The sequence below is a fragment of the Corvus kubaryi genome, unplaced genomic scaffold (assembly GCF_017639235.1).
Source record: "Corvus kubaryi isolate FWS band 111438036 unplaced genomic scaffold, C.kubaryi_AGA036_p1.0 37357, whole genome shotgun sequence".
Lineage (NCBI taxonomy): Eukaryota > Metazoa > Chordata > Aves > Passeriformes > Corvidae > Corvus > Corvus kubaryi.
Window position 1 is genome coordinate 16,656,180 of NW_024581117.1, and position 25,624 is coordinate 16,681,803.

The window sequence follows — 25,624 nt, forward strand, 5'->3', positions numbered from 1 at the left end:
AGCCCCCTTCCTGCCTGTCCACAGGGAGCCATTACACTAACAGTGTGTCCATTCAGCCTGATATATAAATTACTAATGTAAATTAATGGATAATTTAAGCCCTTTAGTCCCAAATATTTAAATTATTTAACAGGCAATTAAGAGAGAAGGAGAAACAAAAGAGGAAAAGGGGTGTTAACCCCAACAGGCAGAAAAAAACTATAAATGAAGTGTGAGGAGAGCAGAAAGAGCTGAACATACACATTTTAAAGTGAAGCTGCCAGGTTCATTTTGTTTGAGCCAGGCTGGTGTTACAGTGGATGCCCCCAGATCCAGGAGGCGGAGCATCCACCAAACAACCGCACCGAGCAGGACAGATTCTGATCTACACCTTTTCCAGGCAAGGAAAACTCCATGGCTGTGTTTGTAACAGCTCTTAGTTACAGTGATTACCAGAACTTCCTGGCATGCCAAAACAATACTTTTAGATAATTTTTTTCATCCTCCTTACCCCTAAGCTGACAGCATTCCCTTTTGTAGTACCGTTCCTGACTCCTTTTTTAACCTGATTCAAGTACAAACACATTTATTTCAAGTGTGTTCAGTTTTTTTCTTTTTCAGGTGGTCTATGTGACTGTTTCACTCTGCATGCCGCCCCCCCTCCCTCTCCAAACATCCTCAGCAAGGCAAAGTGGTTACAATTCCTCACAAAGGCAATCCAGCAGGATGCTGGATATCATCAGCACAATGAGCTTCCCATCCTCAGATATTCTGGAGAACTCTCCTAACAATACAGCAACAGCAAGGAACAGGTCGGGGCTGAGAAACACAGTGTTTCCTCCTCCGGCCTCCATCCCAAACTGGCCAGGGATATTCCCAGCGCTGCCCTGGGAGCTGGAAGAGGTCATAAGGAAAAATGGTCCGTCGAGAGAAGACGTCATGTGGGAAAAACAGGATTTTAACAAAAGCAGTGTGTGAGTCTGTGTGAGTCTGTGCGTGCTCGGGGACGACACCGAGGGCAAGGGGGGGATCGAGACAATAGTGAATAGACTCCAGATTATATGCTGAACTCGCAGCCCCATGGGAACAGGGTTATAAAAACCCTTTTTATTTTGTTTGTAGTCCAAAACAAACAAATACATAAAAAGCTAAATGCGGAGAAGCCAGACAGGAAGTGAGTTACATCTGGGAAACATCTGGCCCCAGCTGTGCCACAAGCCTGGCCGCCGGCACAGCTCCGGGCACCTGCTCCCACAGCTCTCAACCAGGGGAGGTCCTCAGAACCTCTGTTCCAAAAGCGCACTCTTTGGGGAAAACTGTGCTGGGGGAAAGGATGCCCCGAGCAGTGCAGGACACCCTGGCACAGAGCTCTGAGCACCCCCTGAGCATCACAGGAACCCCCAAGAAGGGCTCTGAGCGTTAAGGATGCCCTCAACAGTGCAAGACATCCTGATCCAGGGCTCTGAATATTGCAAGACACCCTCTGAGCATCACAGGACACTCCCAAAAAGGGCTCTGAGCAGCAAAGGATGTCCCAAGCAATGCAAAACATTCTGGGTACAGAGCTCTGAGCACCTCAGAACACCCCCTGAGCACTGCAAGATGCCCTGAGCATTACAAGAGACCCTGGCACGGGGCTCTGAGCACGTCAGGACACACCCTGAGCATTGCAGAACATTCCTTGAATAGGGATGAGCCCTGAGCACTGCAGAACACCCCCAGAAGGGCTCTGGGCATTAAATATGCCCTGAGCAGTGCAGGATACACTGGTCCAGGACTCAGAGCACCACAGGCCACCCCTGAGAAATGTTCTGAGCAATAAAGGATGCCCTGAGAATTTCAGGACACTCTGGTCCAGGGCTCTGAGCATCACAGGATGAAGGCAGGCTGGCCAGCTGGCACCAGGGCACTCTTTCCCAGCCCTAAGAGATGCCCCACATCCTTCTCCACAGGAGAGAGGAGGTCCTGACAAGCAGTCAGAGCGGCTGGAGGTATTTTCTTCCTTCTGGTTCTCATCTCCTGCTCTTATTTCTCCAAAAGCCCTGTGAAAGAGTCTCCCAGCACTGCCCCATGCACAGACCTGGGAAGCCTGGGGAGGTTGCAGGGCCTGATGCTTGGGAAGGCTCCAGCCCAGCTGCGAGGGAGGAGAGCTGGCTTGGCAGGATCACCGTCCAGCTCTCCTCACCGGGGAATTCCCCTATGGCTGCCAGCCCAAGCTGCCAGCCCACATCTTCCCTCTCCACCTGCCCACAGCCAACGGGGTGCTCTGGGGGCAAGAAAAGGGGGATGTGGGAGATTCCACAGAGCTCTTACACAGCAGAGGAAGGTGTAATGAAAAGAGTAGTGACACTCAGGAGTGGTCTGGATCACAGCAGGAATCACTTCTGTCTCCCCCGTGCAACTCCAGCTGCATTCCCAGCCAGGAAATGCAACAGCCACATTCAAACACGTGGAGCAACTCCACTGATCCTTCTCTGCTGCACTGGCTGCACCAAACTCCTGGAAAACCAGCTTCCCTCAGCTCCTTGGACAGGCTGGGATCCCCCCAGTTCACCAGATAACTCCAAAGCACCCTCAGTTCTCCCCAAAACCTCTCCTCAGCATTTTCTCTGCCACTTGCTCTGGCAGAGCCCAGGATTAGCACTTTGGGTATTCCAGTGGGGAGGATTAAAGCTGGTCCAAGGCTGGACCATGCTGGAGAGGGAGCAGCAGCTGGCTGCACAGCATCTGGCGCTGCTGCTCATTTATTCCCCATTGTGTACCCACGGGCAGCAGCACATGGGACTGGTGAGGGCCACCAGTGTCCCACAAGGGCAAGAAAGACAAGGACACGTCTTTTGGGGTGTGTTGCAGCCACGCTGGCAGCTGGTCTGAATGTGGAGCATCTCCCCTTGGAAGAACCCAGACACAATGTAGGAGACTTGGGGAGAGAAGGGAAACATTTGGGATGAGGATGGGGATGTCAGGGAGAAAAACAGGGAGGAAAGAAAATAATCACAGAACGGTTTGGCTTGGAAGGGACCTTAAAGATCATCTCATTCCAACCCCCTGCCAAGGGCAGGGACACCTTCCACTAAAATATCAGAGGAGGAAGGACGCTGTTTGGAAAGGGAAACAAGCAAGGCACATTAAAGGAAAAAATTATCCAGCAGGCTGGCAAGGTTAAAAAAGCAAAAACATTGGGACACAGGAGGATAGGGAAACCTAATTAAAAAAGCCTCACCCAGAACACGCCACCAGCAAAAAGCATCTGATGTGTCAGGGACAGAGACATAGGATGCTGCGTGTCCTATCCCATGTCACTGCACACCCTGCAGCAAAGGAACCAGCACCCAAACCCCAAGCCACTGCAGCACTAGGGTGAGCATTTTGCTTTCTCATTTCTGGTCATTTTTGCACCAGCTGATGCCCACCTGTAGCCTTTTTTTGTGCTATTACTTTAAAAACAGCTACATTAGAAAGCTCCAGCAGCAGCAGCTGCCTAGAAGAGTCAGACCCCATTGCAGAAGGTGCTGAGAGCATCAACCCTGACCCCATCCCCACAGCTAAATTTGGCCCAGCTCAGGGGCACACTGGCTCCTGGAGGTGTCTGAACACATCTAGGCTGTCAGGGCGAGGACTGCGATGCACAGGAACCCACCGGAGCCAGGCAGCCTGTTCCCACCATCCCTCACACGTGCTTTTTCTTTCAAATTCCCAGCCTAAATAAGGCTTTGGGGAGGAAATTAATGAAAAGCAAAGCTGATTACAAAGAACAATACAATGACTCAATCTGTTTCTTTTACCTCAATTGTATAAAGCTTTTACATTTATGAAGGTTTCTCTCAGTACACAATGAAACAGCCCTCTGAGGGAAGCAGTAATGGCCCTGGAGACTTTTGAGCAAGACTGGACAAAACACCACCGGAACAATCCCAAAGGAAGGACCAGATGATATGACAGGTCTTTTGCATCTTTAATTCCTCATCCTTTTCTTTCTCCTCCCGTTTCAGGCACAGGGTTTTTAGCTGCTGCTAATTCAATGTTAATGCGGAGTGGCTGCGTTTGCAGCACATGGTGTAAGCAAGAGGAAAAACATCGGGGCCCTAAATGACAACCAGATCACAGGCACGGGGGTCCTCATTCCCAGCATGGAAAATATCCCTCTGGAAGCAAAACAGGCCATAAAATGTTGATATCCTTTCCACACCAGGATGGATTGCTCCTGCACCGACCACCAGCTGCCTGACACTCACGGGTCACAACAGGACCAGCTTTGGATCTCCTCCCTCTCCATCCCCACATCCAGCCTCTTCACCAGTGCATGGGAAGGATCTCCAGAGTTTTTTTGCCTATCCAGAGACACTGGAAAAACCCCACCAGCACAACAAGACCCCCCAAAACAACCTGAGTTTAGTTCAGTCATAATAGCAACCAACTTTCCTGGCTGCTCCTTTGTAGAGCATCTCCCAGGAAAAGGCAACAGGATGCTCTCCCCACCACCTCCTGCTCCTCCCTGCTGGTTGCTGGGTGGTTTGGATCATCTCTAACACCCATCTCAGTGAGCCGCAAGGAGCTGAGCCGAGCCGTTTGTGATGAAATCAATGAGGTGACGCAGAGGCAGGTGTCTGAGCCCCTGCCCCGGTGCCTGGCCCCGCCAGGGGACAGTCACCAAGGCTGTCACTGCCAGCACAACCCTAAACATACTCGCAGAATCACTTTGGTTGGAAAAGACCTCCAAGACCATCAAGCCCAACCTGTGGCCCACCCTCACCTTGTCAACCAGAGCAGAGCATTGAGTGCCACATCCAGGAGTTCCTTGGACACCTCCAGGGATGCGGGCTCCACCACCCCACAGTGCTCAGAGATCACTCGGTGGAGATTTCTCCTGGCTGCGTGTTGTCCTCTTCCTTTCCCCACTGGCTGAGGTACTAGGAAGGCACAGTCTTCCCGAACACCTACCACATACTCCCTCCCTTGAACATGTCATTTCCCCCCAAAGTTCGGAAGTTCAGGCTGTCTGAGTTCTGTGGATCCACCAGACGTTCAGACTGTCTGGGCTCTGCAATAAAATTTGCGCAGACCCATTTCTCCTGTTACCCTAAAGTTTAGGAGTTCAAACTGCCTGGGTTCTGTAACCAAACCCATTAGGCTTGAGGTCGGTACAGGCATTAAGACGCATTTAGAGGACATTAACACCCATTTTTCCTAAAGACTCTCATCCATCGAGTTGTTTGTAAAGAGACCAGCACCCATCTTTCCAGTCATGCTCCACTGGAGCACCTTCATACCTCGAGGTCCACGTGGAAGACCAAGAATGGATGGGGAGTCTCAAATCTGTGGCAGTGGGATGTTACTCCCCACGTCAGTGGGGTCAGAGCCCCAGCACCCCTATGGACAGTGACCTCCCTCCAGCCCCAGCACCTAAGTCCAGTCATGACAGGAACAAAAGCCACTCTTAAGAGATACATTTACGACCCTCCAAGAGGGAGCCCACTGACAGCTTAACGAGCTTTTTGTTTTTCAAGTAGTGGTTTTATATTTACGACCTGAAAGGGAAAGATGCAAGTAGGCAGGGACGATCAGGGGCTATCTGCTCCTTCTGCTCCTGACCCGCTGCTGTCCAACCCACATCCAAGCTATTCCGGAAAGCTATAAAAAACGATTGCATTTCAGCTTTTTCCCCCCTCCTTTCTCTCTCCCCTCCACTAAAAACAAAAAGCACCTTTTTTTGGTGGTGTTCATTTCTTGTTAATGTTCACCCCAAGGAAAAGCATCAAATATTAATGCAGGAAGCTTCAGAGAGACCACACCGGAAACCAGAGGCCCCATATGTTGTAGAGTATCCCAGTGGATGCAAGATCCCACCAGTTCATCCCCAAGGCCTGGCTCTTTAATGCCTGGGAAGGAAGGAGGAGGCCAGAAGCTGGGCTTTTATGAGCGCAAGGGATCACATTCCTGGGATATCAGCCCAGAGTTACACTTAGAGGAGGAAAAAAACTTAAGAAAAAAAATCCAAACCCCACCACCCTTCCCCAGGACGCTGCACTGTTATTTATAAGCTTAATAGTGAAAAGAGAGGGCAAAACTCCCTGGTTTTGTTGGGGTATTTTTTATCCCCAGCATTAGCACAGCAGAGAAATGCCTTTGGGCTGCAAGAGCATTCCAGCCACCAGCAGGAAGATAAGGCTCTTCCTTTGCCTCCAGATTCCTTGGCAGAGAGGAGACACATGGGGTTTAATTGCACACAGAGATGCCACAGCCCTGACACAAACATGATAAGAGCTTTTGTCCTGTGGAGGGCTCATCCAGCTGATAAAGACCCTGCCCAGACCTCCTAAAACCCAGAAGGGACCTTTGCTGAAGAGTTGCAAGGGACTGGTGGGGAACATGGAAGGCCCAGATGTGCAATGCAACATCTGGTAGGAGAAGCGAGCTGTGTGCCATGGCAGTGTCCCATACAACACAGTGCCTGCTGCTGCACCGCTGCAGGTGACATTGGACACACACATCCCCGCTTCCAGGGAACAAAAGCACCCCCGTGCGCTTCGTGGTGGCACCTTTGTGCCCTAATGCTGGGACTTGGTGATCTAATGGCTTTGCCAACCTGCAGCGCTGTGTTCAGCTCTGCAGCCTCCAGCATAAGAAGGACATGGAGCTGCTGGAGCGAGTCCAGAGGAGGCCATGAAGCTGCTCCAAGGGCTGGAGAGCCTCTGTATGGATCCAGGCTGGGAGAGCTGGGGGTGTTCACCTGGAGAACAGAAGGCTCCAGATGAGACCTCAGAGCCCCTTCTGGTACCAAAAAGGGCTCCAACAGAGCTGGAGAGGGACTTGAGACAAGGGTCTGGAGGGCCAGGATAAAGGGGGAATGGCTTCCTACTGACAGAGGGCAGGTTTAGATTGGATATTAGGGAGAAATGCTTCCCTGTAGTGTGGTGAGTCCCTGGCACAGGGTGCCCAGAGAAGCTGTGTCTGCCCCTGGATCCCTGGAAGTGTCCAAGGCCGTGCTGGATGGGGTTGGAGCATGCTGGTCTAGTGGAAGGTGTCCCTACCCAAGGCCTTTAAGCTTTAAGATCCCTTCCAACCCAAACCATTCAGTGATTCTATGAACCCAGCTGCTGAGCTTGGGACGTCTTTCCCTCATTCCCCTCCATCCTCACACAAGCCCAGCTGGGCAGCACTGAGGCCCCAGAAGCCCTGGGTGTACAGGCGCAAAAAAAAAAAAAAATTGTAAAGAAAGAAAAAACCTTTAAAGTGGGATTGAGCCTAAGCGCAGTGGTGCTGCTCAGAGCAGGGCAGCCCCCTCCCCGGTCCCCTTCCCCACTTATCGCTGCCCGGGGCTCTGCCCGGCGCCTGCCGATAATCAGGGAGCGAATTGAAACCCCGGCGCCAGACTGGATCCTTATCTCCTCCCAAGCAGGAATGCGGGAGGGGGGCTGCCCCTGCAGCAGCTCCAGGACCAGGAGGAGGGGAAGGAAGAACCCCGTCCTATGGCCCCTGCAGACAGTGAGCAGGAGCTGGGGAGAGCCGAGGGGGATGCGGGGACCTCCTAGGGCTGCGCAGGGCTCGGTGCCCAGCCCCGGCTCCCGGGACGGCCGGAGGGGTCGGAAGCACCCCCCGCCTTGCGCAAGGGCCGGTAATTATCCCCGGGGATAATTACTCTGCTTCATTTCCCCATAAAGGCAAGGCCTGGGTGCGAGGAGCCCGGCTGGGAATGCCTGAGGCATGAGCCGGGGGGACGCGAGGCGACAGCCGGGAGAGCCACCGTCCCACCCTGGCTGGCTGGCAGGCAGCCCTCCCTCCCCCCGAAAAAATGCAGGGTGAGAGCTGCGAACTATTCTCGAAACAGCCCAAGCCCTTTAGGGCTCAGCGTGGGGACCCTCGCTGTCTTTCCCGTGGGAGGGGGAGGAGGACGAGACCCCAGAGCCTTCCTCCCTGGCGAGGAGGGTGGCGGGCTGGGCTCAGCCCCTGGTTCAGAAGCTGCCCGGGGCTGATCTCCATCACCAACAGGACCGACAGGAACTTCCAGCCACCCAACACCAGCGGGGAGAAGGAGAGGAGGTGAGAGCCAAGCTGCTGGCTCTCCTCCCGCCTGCTGCCAGGTGGGACAGGAGCCATGGCTCCAGCCTGGCGCTCCCTCAGCTCCCTCCCGGCATGAGGGCTGGATGCTCTTAACACCCAAAAAGAGCTTCAAGTGCTTATTTTCACAATTAGGAACCCAGAATTTTGCCCTCAGTGGCTGGAAAGCATCACAGCAGCACCCACGGTGAATCCGTGCTGTAGGGACACAGCGTCCACAGACAGCAACCCCCAGCTCCATCCCAGCCGGGGGTTTCATGGGCAGCCGCTCAAGGAGGACTCTTGTTGATGCCATCAGTGCCCCAGGGGATTCGCAGCCAATTAAGAGGGTATTTTAAAAAATCATAATAAGGGGCTAATGAAGTTTAGAAGCTGCCGACAGCAGCCATATGCCTCAAATATGCTGGGTACAGTCCGTGCCTAGGTAATACAACTGCAGGTATCAGCTCGCCTAATTAGCTACCAGAAGAAAGTCTAATTTAAAACAAAGCTCTTATTTTATTTATTTGCTGACAGCAGCAGAGCAATTCCCTCCAGCATGAAGTGAAAGCAAACACACTGCCCTCAAAATAAACCACCACGGGCTTTTTAATTTTGTCCTCTAACAAGTGTTCCCTGGTTAGTCTTTGGCAAGGGGGGGGGGGCCCGGGAAGGCCGGAGAAAAAAAACCCAAACGACAACAAAAACCTAACCTGCACTTCCATTAGCATTACAGAGGACTTGAAAAGACAGCTTCCCACTTGTCATCTCCCTGCCACAAAAAACAGCAACCACTGGGAACTTCTCAGCTGTGGATGACAAACTGCCTTTAATAAAGTATCCCTAAGGAAATGTGTTACCCCTCTGCGATCCTCATTTGGGGGGGATGAAGGGGCTCGGCACATCCTCATTGCCATCACCCTGAGATGCGCAGGTTGGTGTCTGGCTCCAGACCATGGTTGAGAGGTGTAGGTCACCCACACAAGCCAAGACTCCTGACCCTTCCCATCCTTTCTCTTTCTTCACCTCTGGATGCATCCAGAAGCAAATGTGGAGAGGGTAAAGGGAAATCCTAGAAGCATGGAGAGAGTGCAAGGCCACTGTGATTTTATTTAGCATCTTTATTTATTGAAGTGCTTTAAATAGATGTGGATTGACTCTCCTGGCTCTGGCTATTACAGCTTGAAAGGGGAGCTGCAGACAGCTCTTAGATTAATGCACACGAGGCTACTTCCATGGATGCTCAGCAACCCACTCTGTGTGGGACCTCCTCCTGTCTTCCAGACTTCACCTGGGGCCCCTGCATTCCCCCCCCACCCCCTTGCAAAACACAAAGTTCTGGTGCCTCCACCGCTCCACATCCACATAAAACCCTCTTCACCACCACCAGCCTCAATCACCTCCACATCCAAGATTAAGCCACCAGCTCCACCACCCACCCCAGTCAAACCTTGTCACCTTCCTCAAATGGTCCAAGCTCATCCAAGTAATCAGGGATTCATTCTTTCCTAGCAGCACGTCCTGCCAACCATTTATGGATCTATGAAAGCGGGAAGAGGCATTGCATGCCTTTATGGACAACACTGGCTGGGCCCTGCATTTTTCTTCCCACTGATTAAAGTAATAATGCTCAGTTAAGGAGTAAGTAAAAAAATCACATGATTTTTAGGCAGCTGGGAAAGAGGAAGAAAATCTATTGCAGTGGCTCTGAACAAGTGCTTCCCCAGGGCTTCGAGGCAGAAAACTTATCAGACACTGCTCTGATAACATATTCAGGCTGAACCATTAGTCTTGGGCATATGAAAGGTATAATAAAAGGTTAACTGCAGACTGAGTGAGCAGGGGGAAATGGGGTTAAAAACCCACAGAGGCCAAAGGCAGGGGGTGGCAGCAGCTCTGGGGCTCGGTGGCATCCCCAGCACACACTCCTGAGGGGAGGATGCCAATAGTGGGCACCCACCTCCTGCCACACAAGTGTCCAGGGACAGTTTGTCTCCTGAATGTTTAAAGCTGCAGAGAAGTGGGAAAATCAGCATCCATAGCACCATGAGACTGGTGGAAGACTTCCCCAGGGCCAGCATCCTGAATCATCCTCAACAATGTATTTTCTCATTCTGGCCTCATTTGGCTCCCCTGCTATGTCCCAGTCCCAATACACCTCTTACAACACCTTTTCCTCCACAAACACAGCTCCTTTTCTTCTGTGTAACTCCAAACCAACCCTTTGTCCCAGGCACAAAGAGCTGTGAGGTTTCTGCTGTGGGTTTCTCTCCGCACCGGTTTCCCATCCGGCTTCTGTGGGAATGCCAGAGCACAAAGCAAACCACCTGTGACCTGTAGCTACTTTTAAAAAATTATCTCCACTGGAATTTTCTCCACACCTTGTGCAATGATAGAGATGACAACACAACCTCAGAGGGGTCCCCTTTTTCCTTAGCAGTCTGCTCTCTGATCACCTCTTAAATCCCATATAGATCACCCAACCTGGGGAAGCCAAGCAACACAAAATAAGCTGGAAACAACCCCCATCCCGCTTCCAAACCACCTTAGAAACATCAAGTCAGTTATTCTTGAAGGAAAAAAGATTTAAATCGTTGTTTTTCATGCCTTAGACCCCCTCATACATGGATGAGAAGCTCGTGGCATGAGCAAGTAGCAACCACGCAGCTGCTTTTGCAAGTTCCTATTCCAGTGCCTCAGGCTCAGCTTTCCAAGCACACCCCAGGCTCCAGCCAAACTGCCCTCCATTTCTAGGGCTGGTGATCCCCAAACCAACAGCCTACCAGCTCCACTGTTGTCCCTATAGATGCTGAAGGCCACCACCTTCCCCAAAGCTGGCCACAGACAAGGTCCACCCGCAGTCAGGCGCCTGATCCCGGCACTATCCAGCCCAAGCCATTGCTTCCTCCCTTCCTCCCTCCCTCCCTTCAAGGCTGGTTTTCCAGGCAAAACAAGGATGGGAATTACTCAGGCAGCATGTGACATGACCACCAGAAGGAGGGCATTGCATTACTGGAGCCAAAAATGGATCCCGGTTTCTATTGTCTATTCTTTTGTAGTGATGGGAAGAAAGAGCTGCTGCTCTGTAATCAGGCCTCTTCTGGCTGCTTCCCCGCTTTGAGGGCCAACCAGGATAATGCAACGTTGCTTTCATGTGGCAAGAGAAGCTTATAAACAACACTATTACACTGCTACACCGCCGAAATTAAAGCCCTGCTCCGAGCCTCAGTCCCTCCCACAGGCAGCCTGCTTTGCCTCGGACTTAATTTCTTCTCCCAAAGTCTGCAGTACAGGGAACGGACTGAATCTGGTCCTGAATAAGCACTCATGAAATTCAGTGACTCCAAAAATGATGTCCATTACCTATTTCTGAAGAGTAATTCCTTCCAGCTCTTGCTAATGTGCTCTCAGCAAACACTCGCTTCTTGTCTCCCTCAGAGCAGATCACGATTCACCCCAAAACACAAAAGTCTTCTCTTCACTGATGCATCTTTGCAGCTTTATTGTACTTTTTGGTCCAAAGTGATTGAGATTTAACTCCCCCACCCCCATAAAAATTCAGATTCTGAGCTCACCCATACAGATCGAGCCTAAAACCTCCAGAGTGGATTCACTCAGCCAGAAATGATCTCAGCTGTGAAACATCACAAGGAGCAGTCACTTTCTCAGCAGTCTCAAAATAGAGGTTGTTTTTCTTTTTTTTTAAATTAAAAGGGATGCCATCTCTCTGCATTATCTGGAATAAACATCCTGGTGCTGGAAGAAAGCACACTTCTGCTTTTCTAGCTCCAGGTTCTCATTTCCACCAATTCCTTGAGAACCTCTTCCTGGTTTTCCAAGCCTTCTCCTGCACTGCATTAAGAGCCTGTCTCTGCAAATAATGTGCTTTAAAACCCAGGGGACTCTGGAATAGGACAAGGACTCATTTCACCACCCAAGTGACCCCAGTCCTTCCTCAGTCTCAGCTCCTCTTGGATTAAAGCATTTCCTGGGCAGCTCAGCTGGGACAAACCAGTGAGGCAAGAGCCAGTTTATTATGGTACTGACCAAGGGACAAATACCAGCCAGATCAAACCCTGGGGACACCCTGAGGACCTGCAGAAGCATTAGAGATGAAACCATCTCTAATGGAAGATGGTCTTCCCCCCCACCATCCTTCCCCTTGGTGCTCCATTTTCAGAGGGGCCAGGAACTGCTGCTCCCCAAAAACATGGAAAGCCAAAGCTGCAGAATAATCCTGGCCCAGAAGTCTACAATAACCCAAGCTCCTCCAACCTTTAGACCCCACGGTTGACATAAATGCCCCACATCCAATATGCCAAGTGATTTCTTCCAAAGTTAGAAGGAAGCTTCCCTGCCTCTCCCTGCTTACCCGGGCATGGGATACTCTTCTCCTGCTTCCCCTTCCATCTCAAACATCATTAGCAAAGGATCATTTCCTTCAAATAAAGGTCACCTGCCAACAAGTGCCTTTTGCCATGCCCCGAGAGTGGCCTCCAGCACTTCCCTCACCTTGCCTAAGGTTTTTCTAGCATTTTTTCTTGGTCCTTCATTTATTTCCAGGTACCCCATCTCTGCTCGTACACTGTAGTCCCCTAAGCAGCAGAGCAAAGCCTGTTTTCCTACGGATTTGCTGCTCCAAATACTCCCTCCCACATGGCATTTGTGTTCCCCAATAGTAGGTGGCAAGTGTTATGCTGTTGATGTTTTGGGTTGGTTTTTTTTTCAGTGGGATATTAATAGATCCCTCTCACTGGCCGACCAGCCTAGATAAAAACTTTATTGCTAATTTCCTAATCAGGCAGGCGCTTAATTACGAGACATCTACTTCTGAGTCAGAGGGGGAGGGATGCAGACATACAAACAGCACGGCAGCTAAGAAAAAAAAGTCTGGATTTTTTTTTAGGAAATGAAGCTAAAAAGAAATCTACCCTCCCCCCCCAACAAACAAGCCACAAAAAGAAACAAATAATCCAGGCAGCCCAAAGATAAATCCATGGGGATTTTTGGTGTTTTAGGCACAGGAGCTCCTCTTGGGGCAGAGGACAAGGTAGTCCAGAGGGGCTGGATCCTACAGCTGCTCCCGGGGGGTCACGGCAGTGCCTCCCTCCCCCTGTGTCCCACATACAGCACAGTCCCCATGGGCTGCAAGCAGATGGTTTCCAAGCTGACAGGTTGCAAACAGCTCCATGGAGCCAGTCAGGGAATCAGATATTGTCTCCATGCCTTTAGTTTTGGGAACAAAAGATGTCTCCCAGCTAAAAAAGTTTGCTGGGAGAGCTCAGCACTTCTCCTGCTTTTGGGTTTCTTTTCAAAAGCACTTTCAGCCAGTTCAGATCGCTCAGGTCTGATGTCTGTACAACTCTACAAGCTGCCTGCACATAAATTTTTCCACTTCTCCTCTGGCTTTCCTCTGTGTAGCTGGAAAGAGACCACAAGGACAGCCCTGGTGCAGGGCACACCACCCTTGCTTTTCCAGTGAGCTGCAGGCACTCCCTTTCTGGAAAAAATTTCTTCCTTTGACTTCCTATCAAACTTGCAAACACCATGAACTCAGAACAACCCAGAGAAGCTTCTTCCCAGCATCCCTGTTGTTTATCTAGAGGAACCCCAAGGCTTAGAAACAGCCCTGGACCCCAGCCCTAAACACAGAGGACAGCAGAGTGCCAGGCAAGGGACCCAAATCATCTTTTAGGGAGGGTTTATTTTATAAAATCTTCCTTCAGTAGGCCACACTGGATCCCCCCACACACCTACCGGGATGCAAAGCCCAGCCAAACTGCAGGATTCCGGCTCCTTTGGCTTCCCTGCTGCTTTTAGCTCTGCAACTCGACCCACAGCGAAACATATGGTTTGCATTCTCCCCCCTAAACTTTCCACAGACTCCTTCCCCCGCCTCCCCGGGGCACACAAACCCGAGCCCTTTTTCTCTTTGAGCGAGAAGTCATGCCGGCAGCCCTTCGCATCCCTCTCCAAGAAGGAGATGGGCACAGGCGGAGCGGGAGAGGCTGCAGTAAAACCCCTCGGCCGAGTCAGCTAAGTGGGCTTTGCTGTTTCATGCAGGGGTCATTAACATCCCGGCTGGATCTGCTGCGTCCCCTTCCAGCCAGTCCATAAATACTGAGGAAAACAGAGCCAGTGTGTCATTGGGATGTGGAGATGGAAAAGGAGGGGGAGCAGCATGACAAGAACCCACTCTGCAAGGAAAGCTTTTCCTTCCCCAGCCAGCCTGGGACCACTGGGGTCCCACATCCAACCTTGTCCCTCTGCAAAAGCCAGAAACGGCATTCTTTAGGATGCAGGAATGGCAAACAGGTCCAGCAGTGCTCAGAGGATGTTCAGGGTTAAGCAGCAACTTCACCTCCTCTTTTCCCCTCCCTGCATGCAAAAATCATCTTTTATTTTCCTGTTAGGCAGTTCTCATCTAATTTTCTGCTTCATCCAGCAGCCAGGCTTTTCCCCCTCAAAATGACTATGGCAGCCTAAGCTGGTCTTTGTTCAGCCCAGAAGTCTGATGCAGAGGGAAGCAGCAAGTGGGATTTTTATGGAGCATTACTTTACCTTACCAAAAAGTGAGGCATCACCTTCTCCCAGCCCACGGGGCTGGGTGGAGTTAAAAATCCACAAGGGCCCTCATACCCCCTTCTACCCAGTGTCCTCAAAGCACTGCACTGGAGAGGAGAGCTCTGGGATGGATGGATGGATGGACGGACGGACGGAGGGATGGATGCCTCTGGCCAAAACAGCATCGGCTGCAATGGAAACCAGAAGCTTTGTGGTCTGCAAGCCCGACTGCCTTCCCAAGGCATGCCAAGCATTGCTGGCACGCCTGCGTGTCCCACACCAGCCTCCTGGCCACATCTGAGGCAAAAACACTCCCCAAATCCTCTGAATTTGTGTATTTTTGGCAGCACAGGACCAGCAAGCCCAACAGCTTCTTGGAGCCCAGCACAGCATGGATTCCTCTTAGCAGGCATTAAAAACCACATTTCAAAAAGAAAAAAAAGTCATCTATTCTTGACTTGTTCTGTGCTTATGAGTGGTATTACTCAAGGTTTTAGCTGAAAAGAGGAGGCCCTGCAGTAACACGTGGCTTCCCCTACTCCTTGTCCCTCAGGATCCTTCCTTGTCAGCTGCGACCCCATCTGCAAAGCCGGTGCATGGGTTTTTCCATCCCCGGCAGGACCAGCCCCAACACGCCCCAGACTCCTGGGGTTTTGCTATAAACTACAAAGAAACCTGCCCAATTCAGCCCAGTTTGCATAACCAGTTTATCCCAAGCATTTGTTTTAAAACCTCAGCTCTGGTTAGTCAATGTTCAGGCCAAGCAAAACCCAACCCTCTTCCCGGCTTTTGGATCTTGCTTTTCCAGCTTTGGGCACAGCCAGCATTTTTATCTTGGTGTATAAATTTTAGGAACATGAAATATGTGCCTTGATGCCTTGTTTTATATATATACACACATATATAGTACATATATTTTATGTATATCAGGGTATCCAAAGGATCCACAACCCAGGATAAGGATTAGCTACGAGGCTGTAACTCCTGAAATCCAAACCTAGTCATTCACCAGTAGCAAACCATTACACATAGACACACGTGGAAAAAAACAAGGGAATGAAAAGGGGGAGGAAAACAGCTTTATAGCCCTTGGCAGCCCACACCCCACCTCATCACACTCAGGATCCCAGTCACCCGAGCAGCTCCGCAGCCAAATCCCCTCTCCTGTAACAAATCCCGTTAGTGCCGATGCTGGAGCACGGAAGGAGGCATTTGCAAGGCTCTGACTGCAGAAAAGCAGCCAAAATTATGCACAAGGGGAATCAGACATCCTGCAGGAAAACCTGCTTCCACAACTGAGTCAGCATCTCCTCCTAAAGACCAGGGGAGGACAGGAGGAACTGCAGGCCTGGGGGATATGCATGGATGGACCCAGCAGGGGAGCACCAAATGCCACCTCTTCTTTCCAGCCCAAAGTGGCCCCAGCAATGAAAATTGAGTCAGGTGTGCACCCAGCAGTGACACCACATCACCAAATGCTTATCCCCAAAACACAGGCTGATGGGACTCAGAGGACAACTTATGGAGCAGCACAGAGATGCCACAGCCCCAGGGAGGAGCTGGGAGCACTGGGAACAGCTTTATCCCAGCCTAATGCAGATTTCCAGCAATACTTGACCCACTCTGTCAAGATGTCCCCCAGCCAGGGCCCAGACAGAAGAAGAGACAGGACATTTAAGCTTCTCCAAGATAAGCTGGAAGAGAAAACCCTTCAATGAACCCCGTCTCCAGCATAGCGACCCAGACCACTGATTACTTTTAATTGCTGTGTAATTGGACCCTGGGAGCCATTCTTTCATTTTAAGCCTGTCTCTACATTTCACATCTGTCAAAGGGGGAAAGAAAAACCTTCAAAAGTAATATTCCAGTGCAGGAACACCGTAGCACCATCCAGCAACTGCCAAACTAGCCCTGGCAGCGGGGAGGCAAAAGTTGCACCCCCAGCCTGTTTGGGATAAACGGGGTAGAAAGATGTGCTGGGATCCCACACCTGGCAGCAGCCATCCCAAAGGAGGCAATGGCCGCAGGCCAGACCACGGCAGACAGCATGGCCACATTGCAGGATCCACCCTCATGACCAGCAGTAATTACTACCTTCACTTGCAGGGCCCTGCAAAACCCTCAGAGATGCCCCTCCAGGTGAGGGTGGGGATGCTTGTTCAGCTCCACGGATGAAAAGCAAGCAGCAGACCACATTTTTTTTCTTTTTTTTCGGTTGTTTTAAATAGCAACCACTTTCTGGCTGCTGGAAAACACCCTTCCTTCTGTTCTCCAAGCCAACCCAAACAGATGGAGCCAATAACGCAGCTGGGTGATGGCGTAGGATGGTGAGGGCTCATCGGGGGGAGAGCAGCCCCTGCTTATAGACCACCAGAGGGGGAAACAGACCCCCTGAAGATGGCAGGGAGGAAGAGCCTATCAACCCAGTGGAAGAGCTTCGGTTCATCCATCTCCACAAAACCCTCCAAAGTCCTGTTATGAATCATGAAAGTTAAAAAACACCTCCAGGATCACCGAGTCCAACCTTTGACTGAATACCACCTTGTTGATGGTGGGATTGTCCTCCATCCCAATTGCTCTCAGTCCCCCAACTAGCAGTCAGGAAGAATTACAGTTTCCCAGATATCACGTGAGTCCACTGGAGGGTCAGTGAAACAAGGTCTCCACCGTGGTGCCTTCAGCCACTGCTGCGGATGTCCTCATGTGTGCCCCGAACCTCACAGCCTAGAAAGCACTGAGGACACTGCTGACAGCAATGCTGCATCCCAGGCGTGTCCCTTCTCCCACTTAAATCTGTCCCAAGGAATTTATGGGCTCTGCAACCTCCTGCCTAAGGAAAACTCCCACGCTGTACAGTGCAACACAACCCTTTTAACAGCCTCCCGCCTCCGCAAGCCACCCGGCTGGGAAGCCTGGATTTGGCTGGAAATGTCTCGTTCCTCCATCCTGCCACTGCCCCAGGAGGTGCAGGTACACCCAGGAGCCCACCCAAAGGTGGACAGCCCAAACTGCTCCTTTTTTGAATCGTGAAACAGGACCTGTAGAGGCATTTAAATGCTGTTGATGTGGTGAGAAGCGGGCAAGCAGGGGTCACTTCCATGCCAGCGGCAGTTCCCAGGGACAAGAGGAGCTCCTCAAAAGGAAAGACTCACAAAGCAACAGCAGGACAAAGTCTGGGTGCAGAAAACCTTGCTCTCACCTCAGCTGTGCCCTCACCTCTCATCATTTAAGAGCCACCATGTCCGTCTCCATTGAGTGCCAACAGGGAGGGATGCCTAGTGGGGAGGAGCATCGTTGTGCCTTCCAGGAAGGAGCATTCCCCGTTTCCCATCCTGCACTCAAGCCCTCTCACGCATGTTTTACCCACACCTGGACAGTCTTTGGTTTAACATATCAAGGTGTGCTGAAACTCATCCCTAGGACAAGACAAAGCATCCAAAAATGATGTCACATGCAGCAAAATCAATTCCAAGAGTATTTCTCCACCTCTATGGAAGCTTTTTTTCACTCCTCACACCTCTTTCTAGCATTCCATACTACCCACCTGCATGGATCCTCAGCTGATGCCCACAGCATCATTCCCACAGAGCCCCCAAGCCCGCTCATCTGCACTCAGATGTCCTCGTTTCTCCTCCTGCGGTGGCCCCCACTCAGGAGGGAGGCAGATGGATCTAATACGCATTAAACGTCTCAAAATGAGATTTTCCACGCTCTTTCAAAGGGAAACAATCCCTCAGCTTTTGCACTTGGCGCAGGCTTCTGAAGGAGGGGAGCCAGGGGGCAGCAAAGGTTATCCATGGGGTCTTTATGGAAACCACACTGGCGGGACCCCCCGGAAGCAGGAGAGATGCCAGGATCTGACTTTTGTGTCTGGCTCCACGAGGGGGTTGTACTGATTAGGCTAACAGCCTGTGTTCACAGCCCTGTGTATTCCAGCTGGGAAGGGATCACTTGTGGCATAAACCAGCCCTCTTCCTCCTCCTTTGTTATTCCCATAAGATGTGGGAATAAACTGGGGAGAGAAGTGAGGGCAGCTGTGCTGTATGTGTATGTACACAGGTGTTATGGACTTGTGGGGCCAAGGGAGACCCCCACAAAAATGCTCCCCAAATCCATACAGGTCTTCTTTCCTGAGGGGACTTGCTTCCCTGGAGAAAGGGACAGCCCAGACCTTGAATTCCAGGAGAGAAAAGCTCTGCTCACTTTTCTTCTTGTATAATCAGGTATATTATTATTCTTAAGTAATAGTGTAAGTAGTAAGTGTCTCAAATTGCACCCCTCATCTGCCAGGGTATAAAAAACAACAACAAACACCACAACACACCAACACTGCCTTAAACTTACACAGCAAGCAAAGCCAAAGGGGAAAAATAGCTCAAAAACATTGGTTTTTAAGTGCTGGAGGACTATGTCAGCCACATCCACTCAGATCAAGCTATGCATGGCAGACAGTGGGATGCAGCTCCTGAAATATATTTCACTTGGATAAACTCAGTTTCCTCCCAGGAGGAAACTTTGTACCATGGTCACAGTCCAATTTTGGGACTCCAGTGCCACTGCCATGTCTGCCATCCTCATGCTTGTACCCCACGTGGCTTCACAGTCATTCCCAAGGCCTGGGATCTGGTAATTCCTCCTCCCTGCAGCAAGGAATTAGCTGAAAAGGGGATGTTTCCCAGCACCTAAACAAGTGAGAGCTTGGCCATCAATCCCCGGTGGAGAGGGGCTGAAACACGAGGAGAGAAGACACCGAGGCTCCACGGATGCTCCAGCCAGGAAGGCAAGGGAAGGGGCCCAGCAAAGGCCATGGAAAGGTGCAAAGCAGAGTTCACACACAAGACAAACACATTTTTTGCCTCTCAGGCTGTAGGACACCCTGCCTGCTGCTGAGCATTGTGGTGACATGGGGCTTGCTTTGCTTCCATGCTTCTTCCCTTTCCCCACCTGAATTTCTCCATGGAGGAAGACTGGGCTACCTGCAGACACACAAGGTGCCTACTGCAAGATACACCTCCAACCATCACGAGTTTAGTTTAAAGCCTACAGCTTCAACATCCCCCCAGTTACACCAGTCAGCAGCACCTGGACCCCAGTTTGGGGAGGAGGCCCAAGCCCGGGTGTTCCACTACAAACCTAACCCAGCTACATCACACCTGGGTCCGAGGGAGCCCTCTGAAACAGCGAATAGCCTCCCTAAGAATGGGAGAAGCCACCTAAGGCAGGAGGGAGCAGAGGAGACCTGAGTGGGGCCGGGCCAGGCTGCGGCAGGGAGGGACTCACAGGAGATTAAAGGCAAAGTGCAGGACACGCTGGAGCAAGCCCCGTGCTAAATAATTCCTGCTTCCCTTCTCTTTCCTCGTTTTCCAGCGTGGCTTCACCCAGCCTTTCCCAGCCTGGCTGGCGTTTGATCTCAGGGCTCGCTCTGCCTTTCCCTCAGCAGAGGTGCTGAGCTCAGTAAAAACAAAAAAACAGGGAGTTGAGCCCCTTAAACAAAACAAAACAAAACAAAACAAACAAACAAAAAAAGCAAATAGCAGAGGTGAAAAAAAAATCCCCTAAAAGCCAAGCTCAGCAAACATGTGGCTGCTACCAGCCCAGCCCAGCGGTTTGGGACGGGAACGGGCTCCGCAGGAGGAGGAGACGGCAGCCTTTTCCCTCGCCGAGGAGCAGGTCTGGGGCTGCCAGCCCAGCGCATTCCTGTGCCGTGAGTCAGGCCTCCGAAAAACCAGGAGGCTTCAAAAACAATACTCCGTGCAGCCTTTGGGATGCTTTGCTTGCCTTCTGGCTCTCTGGCCTCCCCGTTTGAGTGCTTTGCTCCCTAACGGGACCAAAACTGCTTTATCTCAACCCCCAGCTGGGACCCTCAAGAACAACATCACTCTCCGTGCAGGGAGCCCAGCGTGAAGCTGAAAGCAAACCCACACTCCAGAACTGCCTCGACAGTAAAAATCCAAGCGCCAGCCAAGCCTGCAGGGCTGCAGGGACAGGGAGAGGGAGGATTTAGGGAGTGTTAGGGAGGGTGTTGCATCCAACGAGGGGCCTCCAGGCTCCCACCAAGAGAGGTCCCTGGGAGGGTGGGTGTGAAACCAGACATCAGAGCAGCTCTCTGGGCCTTTCTGCCTCTTCCCAAGCCAAAGCTCTGCAATTCCCAGCCCTAGTGCAGACCCACTGTTGGTCGTGCAGGATTTCCTCCAGTGCTCCAGCCTAATGTGAGGAGAGACATCATCAAAAGCTGCTAGTTCACTGCTTCTGGGACACCATGAAGGCTCTGATTTTTGGAGATACAGCTCACACAACACTCCGTTAAGGTCCTGAGCTCTGGCAGAGCCAGGGAAGGATTACCCAAGCTCCCTTCAGCCCAAGGTGAACAGAAGGAAGTCACAGACTGGTGTGGGTTGGAAGAGACCTTAAAGTACATCTCATTCCAGCCATGGGCGGGGACACCTTCCACTACACTAGGGCCCTATCCAACCTGGCCTCGAACATATCCAGGAGGAATAAGACTCCATGTCACCAGACACAGATTCCTGCACAGAGCCCAGCATCCCAAGGGCCAGGGCTGTGTCAGCTTGGTGCCATCGTGCTCTGACTCACAGGCAGGGGTGGCTTGCACAATACAACTGATTACAGCAAATTACAGCTTTGAAGATTATGGAAAACCAAAATGGGAGCCAGTGGGCCTTCAAATGCCACAGAGGAGCTGACGGAAACCACTGAACAGCTCAGGCATCCCTCACACCCCTGCTAATCCCCCCTTCCCACAGTGAGACACACGGGTGGGATGGCAGGAGGGGGCAGAGGGAATGGGCTGATGATTTATCTCCCCCTGCTCTCCCCACCCTCCCTCCTCTTGCTCCATCAAATGTTTTCACTTGCATTAGCATCGCTAAAGCCGGGAGGATATAAATGAATAGGAAACAGCAGGAACCTGTGGCTTTATGGCACCAACATCTGCTGTAATGAACTTCACAGACTCCATACAGCCCCTTCCGTCCTCACCTCGCAGCATTCCCGGCCTGGCACTGGCCTCCCAGCCAGGCTTTGCCCAGCAAAGCCCAGCTCAGGACTCTCCCAAAACCCCACAGGGCTGCCAGGATGATCCCGCTAGCCACAAACATACTGGGAGAGAGGAGGCCATGGGGATGCCATTGCTAGAAATGGAAGGAAAACAGGTCCTCGCAGCATCTTGTCTTGCTTAACTGACCCAAAATACAGATCTGTTTTTTCTATATTTTTATATATAAATCCTGTTCAGCTAGGACGGGGATGGAAAGGGAACTGGCATCGACAGCACCAAAGGGACCCACGGGACCATACAGAGATGAAGGATACAGCTGGACACTCCAAGCTCCTTTACAGGGTCAGCTTTTGGTTTCTAAGAAGAAAAATGCAAGCTGGTTTTCCTCCCTGCCCCCCACAACTACCACTTCCAAGAGATTCTGCCCTCTCTAAAGTAGTGTTTTTCCATTTCTCTCCTTTTTTTTTCTTGTTTCAGTATGTCACCCTGCTGCGACCATGCACAGAAAGGACCCACTTCTAAGAGAGAAAGGGCTCCACAACCAAGCAGCTGAAGGAGAAGGAAACAAAAAACCCCAAGCAGATCCTTACACACACCACTGTCCTCAAGCCTCCACTTCCAAAGGGCAGGATTTGATAGGCAACAGGTCTTGGAGCAGCTTTTCCCCAGCCATCTGCTCACGATGGCAGCAGCAGGCAGGCAGCCTCCTGCCACCCGTGTCCTCATGCTGCTGGGGGACAGCAGTGCTGCTATCTCCCCTCCATCCCTCTATCCCTGGGTGTTTTTCTGATGGTGGTAGGACAGAAGGATGGAAGGACGCTCCTTCACCAGGATGGCAGCGTCACACTGTCTGTAAACACCTTTGTCAGCTGAGCCCCCACCTCTAGCATCACCCTCTGGATTTCAGCTGCTCTTCTACAGCCTCTATGCAACGCCACGGGGAAATACCGTCAAGCAAGCTCCAAGTCCTCACACCAAGTTGTTTTTCTACCCAGAGGAGCACACACAAGAGCAGTATGAAGCCTGGAGAGCAGCCTGGCAGGTAAAGCCCCAGGCTCCGGGAGGGGGGACACGCTGGGAGCTGGGTTCCCCCAGCAGTGGTCCTAGGGATGGATGAGTGGACCAGATGCTTTCTGGGTTTCAAACCTCCATCCAAAACAACACTTCTACCCCCACACTGCAAAACCCAACACAAACAACATGTGCATTCTTTGTTACTAAAAGAGAAATTTGTTTTCTGGGTGATGCCTCTCCCTAAAAACCAGGCAAGGACAGGGAAGGGAGTGGATGATCACCCGGGCTAAGCACCCATCTTGGCTCCCTCCTCTGCATCATCACATGCCATCTCTACACAATTCTTCTGAAGAAACACTAATTATAGCTCTCCAGCTAAAAACTCTATTACACACACACATACATATGCCAGATAAGCAGCGTGCCTTGAGAGAGCACCCCAGACTCAAACTGAGCCAGGTGGGTCAGGTTTAACTTGTTTTCTTTCTTCTTCATTCCCTCCCTCCCTCCTGCCCAGTTTTATTTCAACCCCAGCATGAACTTGGCGCACACAAAAATAAAGAGGACGGAGCCAGGCACCAACACAGTGACATCCCCCCAACTCCCCTCAGCATCCGCAGAAAGCTTGGACACTGCTAAACCCTAACCCACAGCAGCCTGGCTAATCCAGCCTTCCCAAACCCCTGGCATCCCATGCCTTGCCAAGCCTCCGGGCCCCTCGCTGCCCATCCCTACGGCACTGCTGCCAGCCAAGCAGGACACCAGTTACCAGCTCTCAAACCTCTCCCTTCCCACTGAGGGAGAGTTTCTTCTGGCTGGAGGATGCTGCTGCAGCAACATCCAGGCCCCTGGATAAGTCAATAGTGCCATTCCTGTTTCCCATTTGCTGAAATACACTGGATCTTTGTGTGGCGGAGGCGGAAAAAATATTAATCTAATTAGACTCCCTCCCTCAAAATTCCTCGTCACCTTAATTACGCTTCAGAAAAGAAGGCTTGGTTCATTTTCCTAGAAAATCAGCTTGTCAGGAGACGCTTTCAACTCCTTAACAAGACCAATCTGTGCTTCACAACGCGTCCTCAAACCTTCGCCAGGAGCTGCAGGGAGCGAGAGATCCCAAATTCCCACCGGGATGATGACCTTGCCCAACACGGTTATAGTCTCTTCCAGCCTCCAAAAAGCCATGAAACTTTATAGGGCTCCACTTCTGAACTCTACACTCGAGCAGATCTTTTTATACCTGGAGAATAAACACGGGCACCTTTGCTTTGCCACTGCTGGAGGATGACAAAGGACAAAGTCCTGAGGTGCTGAGGATGTTCATGAGTTGTGGAGTAGATGTGGGGGGGAACATACCGCAGAAAGGCTAAATTTGATCACAGGAGTCCTAACGAGAGAGGGCAGCAGGAGAGATGTGCCTCTGTTTCTTGTCTGTGGCATTACTAACGGAAGGGCTGGATTTAAGTGCATCTCAATCACAAGATTGGGTTGCACACAGGAAACTTTGAACAGCCATAGGAAAATACCACTTGGCTGCCCGGCCATCAATCGCTCAGCTTATAAAAATGCAGATTTAATCACTAAAAAAAAAAAAAAAAAAAAAAAAGACAAAAAAAATCCAGGCTGAGTAGTTACTTATTTGACCCACCGGGGAATCACAGCCGGCGCTACTACAAAAAGGGCTGGGTTTGTTTTGCTTTTGCAAAGAAAAATAAATATATATGTACAGAGAGAGAGAAATATAAGGAAGCGGCACGGCGAGGCGGGCAGGGAGCGGCGCTGGCAGCTCGCATTCCCTGCAGCATCCCCCCCGGAGCGGAGAGCGCTGCCAGCCCGTATCCCCGCGGAGCATCCCCCCCGGAGCGGGGAGCGCTGCCAGCCCCCACCCACCCGGAACATCATCCCCCCCGGACCAGAGCACCCCCCCGGCGCGGAGGGCGCTGCCAGCCCGCATCCCCCGCGAGCATCATTCTCCCCGGGAGCATCCCCCCGCAACGGCGCGGAGGGGGTCCAGCTCCCCCCCGCCCCGCCAACCCCTCAACCTTTATATTAAAGAAAGAAGAAAAAAAACCACCAACTCGGCGTCCCAAGGCCGTGCACCTCAACCGCAGTGAACTTTTGGGGGGGGATGCTGCCCACCCCACAACCCCCTTCACGCCCCAAACTTGTGCCCCCCTTACCTGCGGCGGCCAGCGCCCGGCGGAGCAGCAGCGCGGGAAGGAAGAGGGCGAGAAGGAGGAGGAGGAGGGAGAGGCGGCGGGGGCCGGGCGGCGGCATGGCGGCGGCAGCGGGCTCGGGAGCGGGATCGGGATCGGAACGCTGCCCGCCCGCCCGCTTCGCCACACTGCCTGGCTGCCCGGCGCCGAGCGGGGCGGGGCCGGGGCGGGGCGGGCCCTGCGATGAGCTGCGCCCGGGCTCAGCCGCGCCCCGCCCGCCCCAGCCCGGGATGCGCGGTCCAGCCCAGCCGGGAGCGGGGTGCGCCTGGGGATGGGGGATCCGCGCCGATCCAGCGGGAGGGGGAGCCCGCTCTGCAGTGGGGGTGAGCGGGCACCAGGGGGAGCCGCGCAACGCGGTCGGAGCCGGGGCCCCCCGCGAAAATACTTTAATGCGTGAAAGCAGCGCGTCCTGCTGCGCTGTTGTCACAGGATCAGGGAATGGGTCGGGTTGGAAGGGACTGAAAGATCATCTCCTTCCATGGTCACCTTCCACCAGACCAGGGTGCTCCAAGCCCCATCCAACCTGGCCTTGGACACTTCCAGGGATGGGACAGCCACAGCTTCTCTGGACACCCTGTACCAGGGCTTCCCCACCCTCACAGGGAAGAATTTCTTTCTCATATCCCCATCTAACCCTGCCCTGTTTCAGTTTGAAGACATTCCCCCTTGTCCTACCCACTACATGCTCTTCTAAAAAATCTCTCTTCATCTTTCTTGTATCCCTCCTCTCCCCCCAACCCCAAGAATGAACATTGAAATCTAGGCCCCAGGATGTACCTGCAGGAGCATAAAAATA

At 52.0% G+C, this 25,624-nt stretch overlaps 1 protein-coding gene across 2 annotated transcripts in view; it reads right to left on the minus strand.

Annotated features, from left to right (window-relative positions):
* The window catches only part of UNC5B (unc-5 netrin receptor B), a 52,257-nt gene extending 27,285 nt beyond the window's left edge, over positions 1-24,972 (minus strand). For both annotated transcript variants that reach the window (XM_042033525.1, XM_042033524.1), the window contains exon 1: positions 24,793-24,972. In XM_042033525.1, coding sequence (XP_041889459.1) covers positions 24,793-24,889 — 97 coding nt within the window. In that variant the 5' untranslated portion in view covers positions 24,890-24,972. The remainder of the gene's footprint in view (positions 1-24,792) is intronic.
* Between the last annotated feature and the right edge of the window lie 652 nt (positions 24,973-25,624).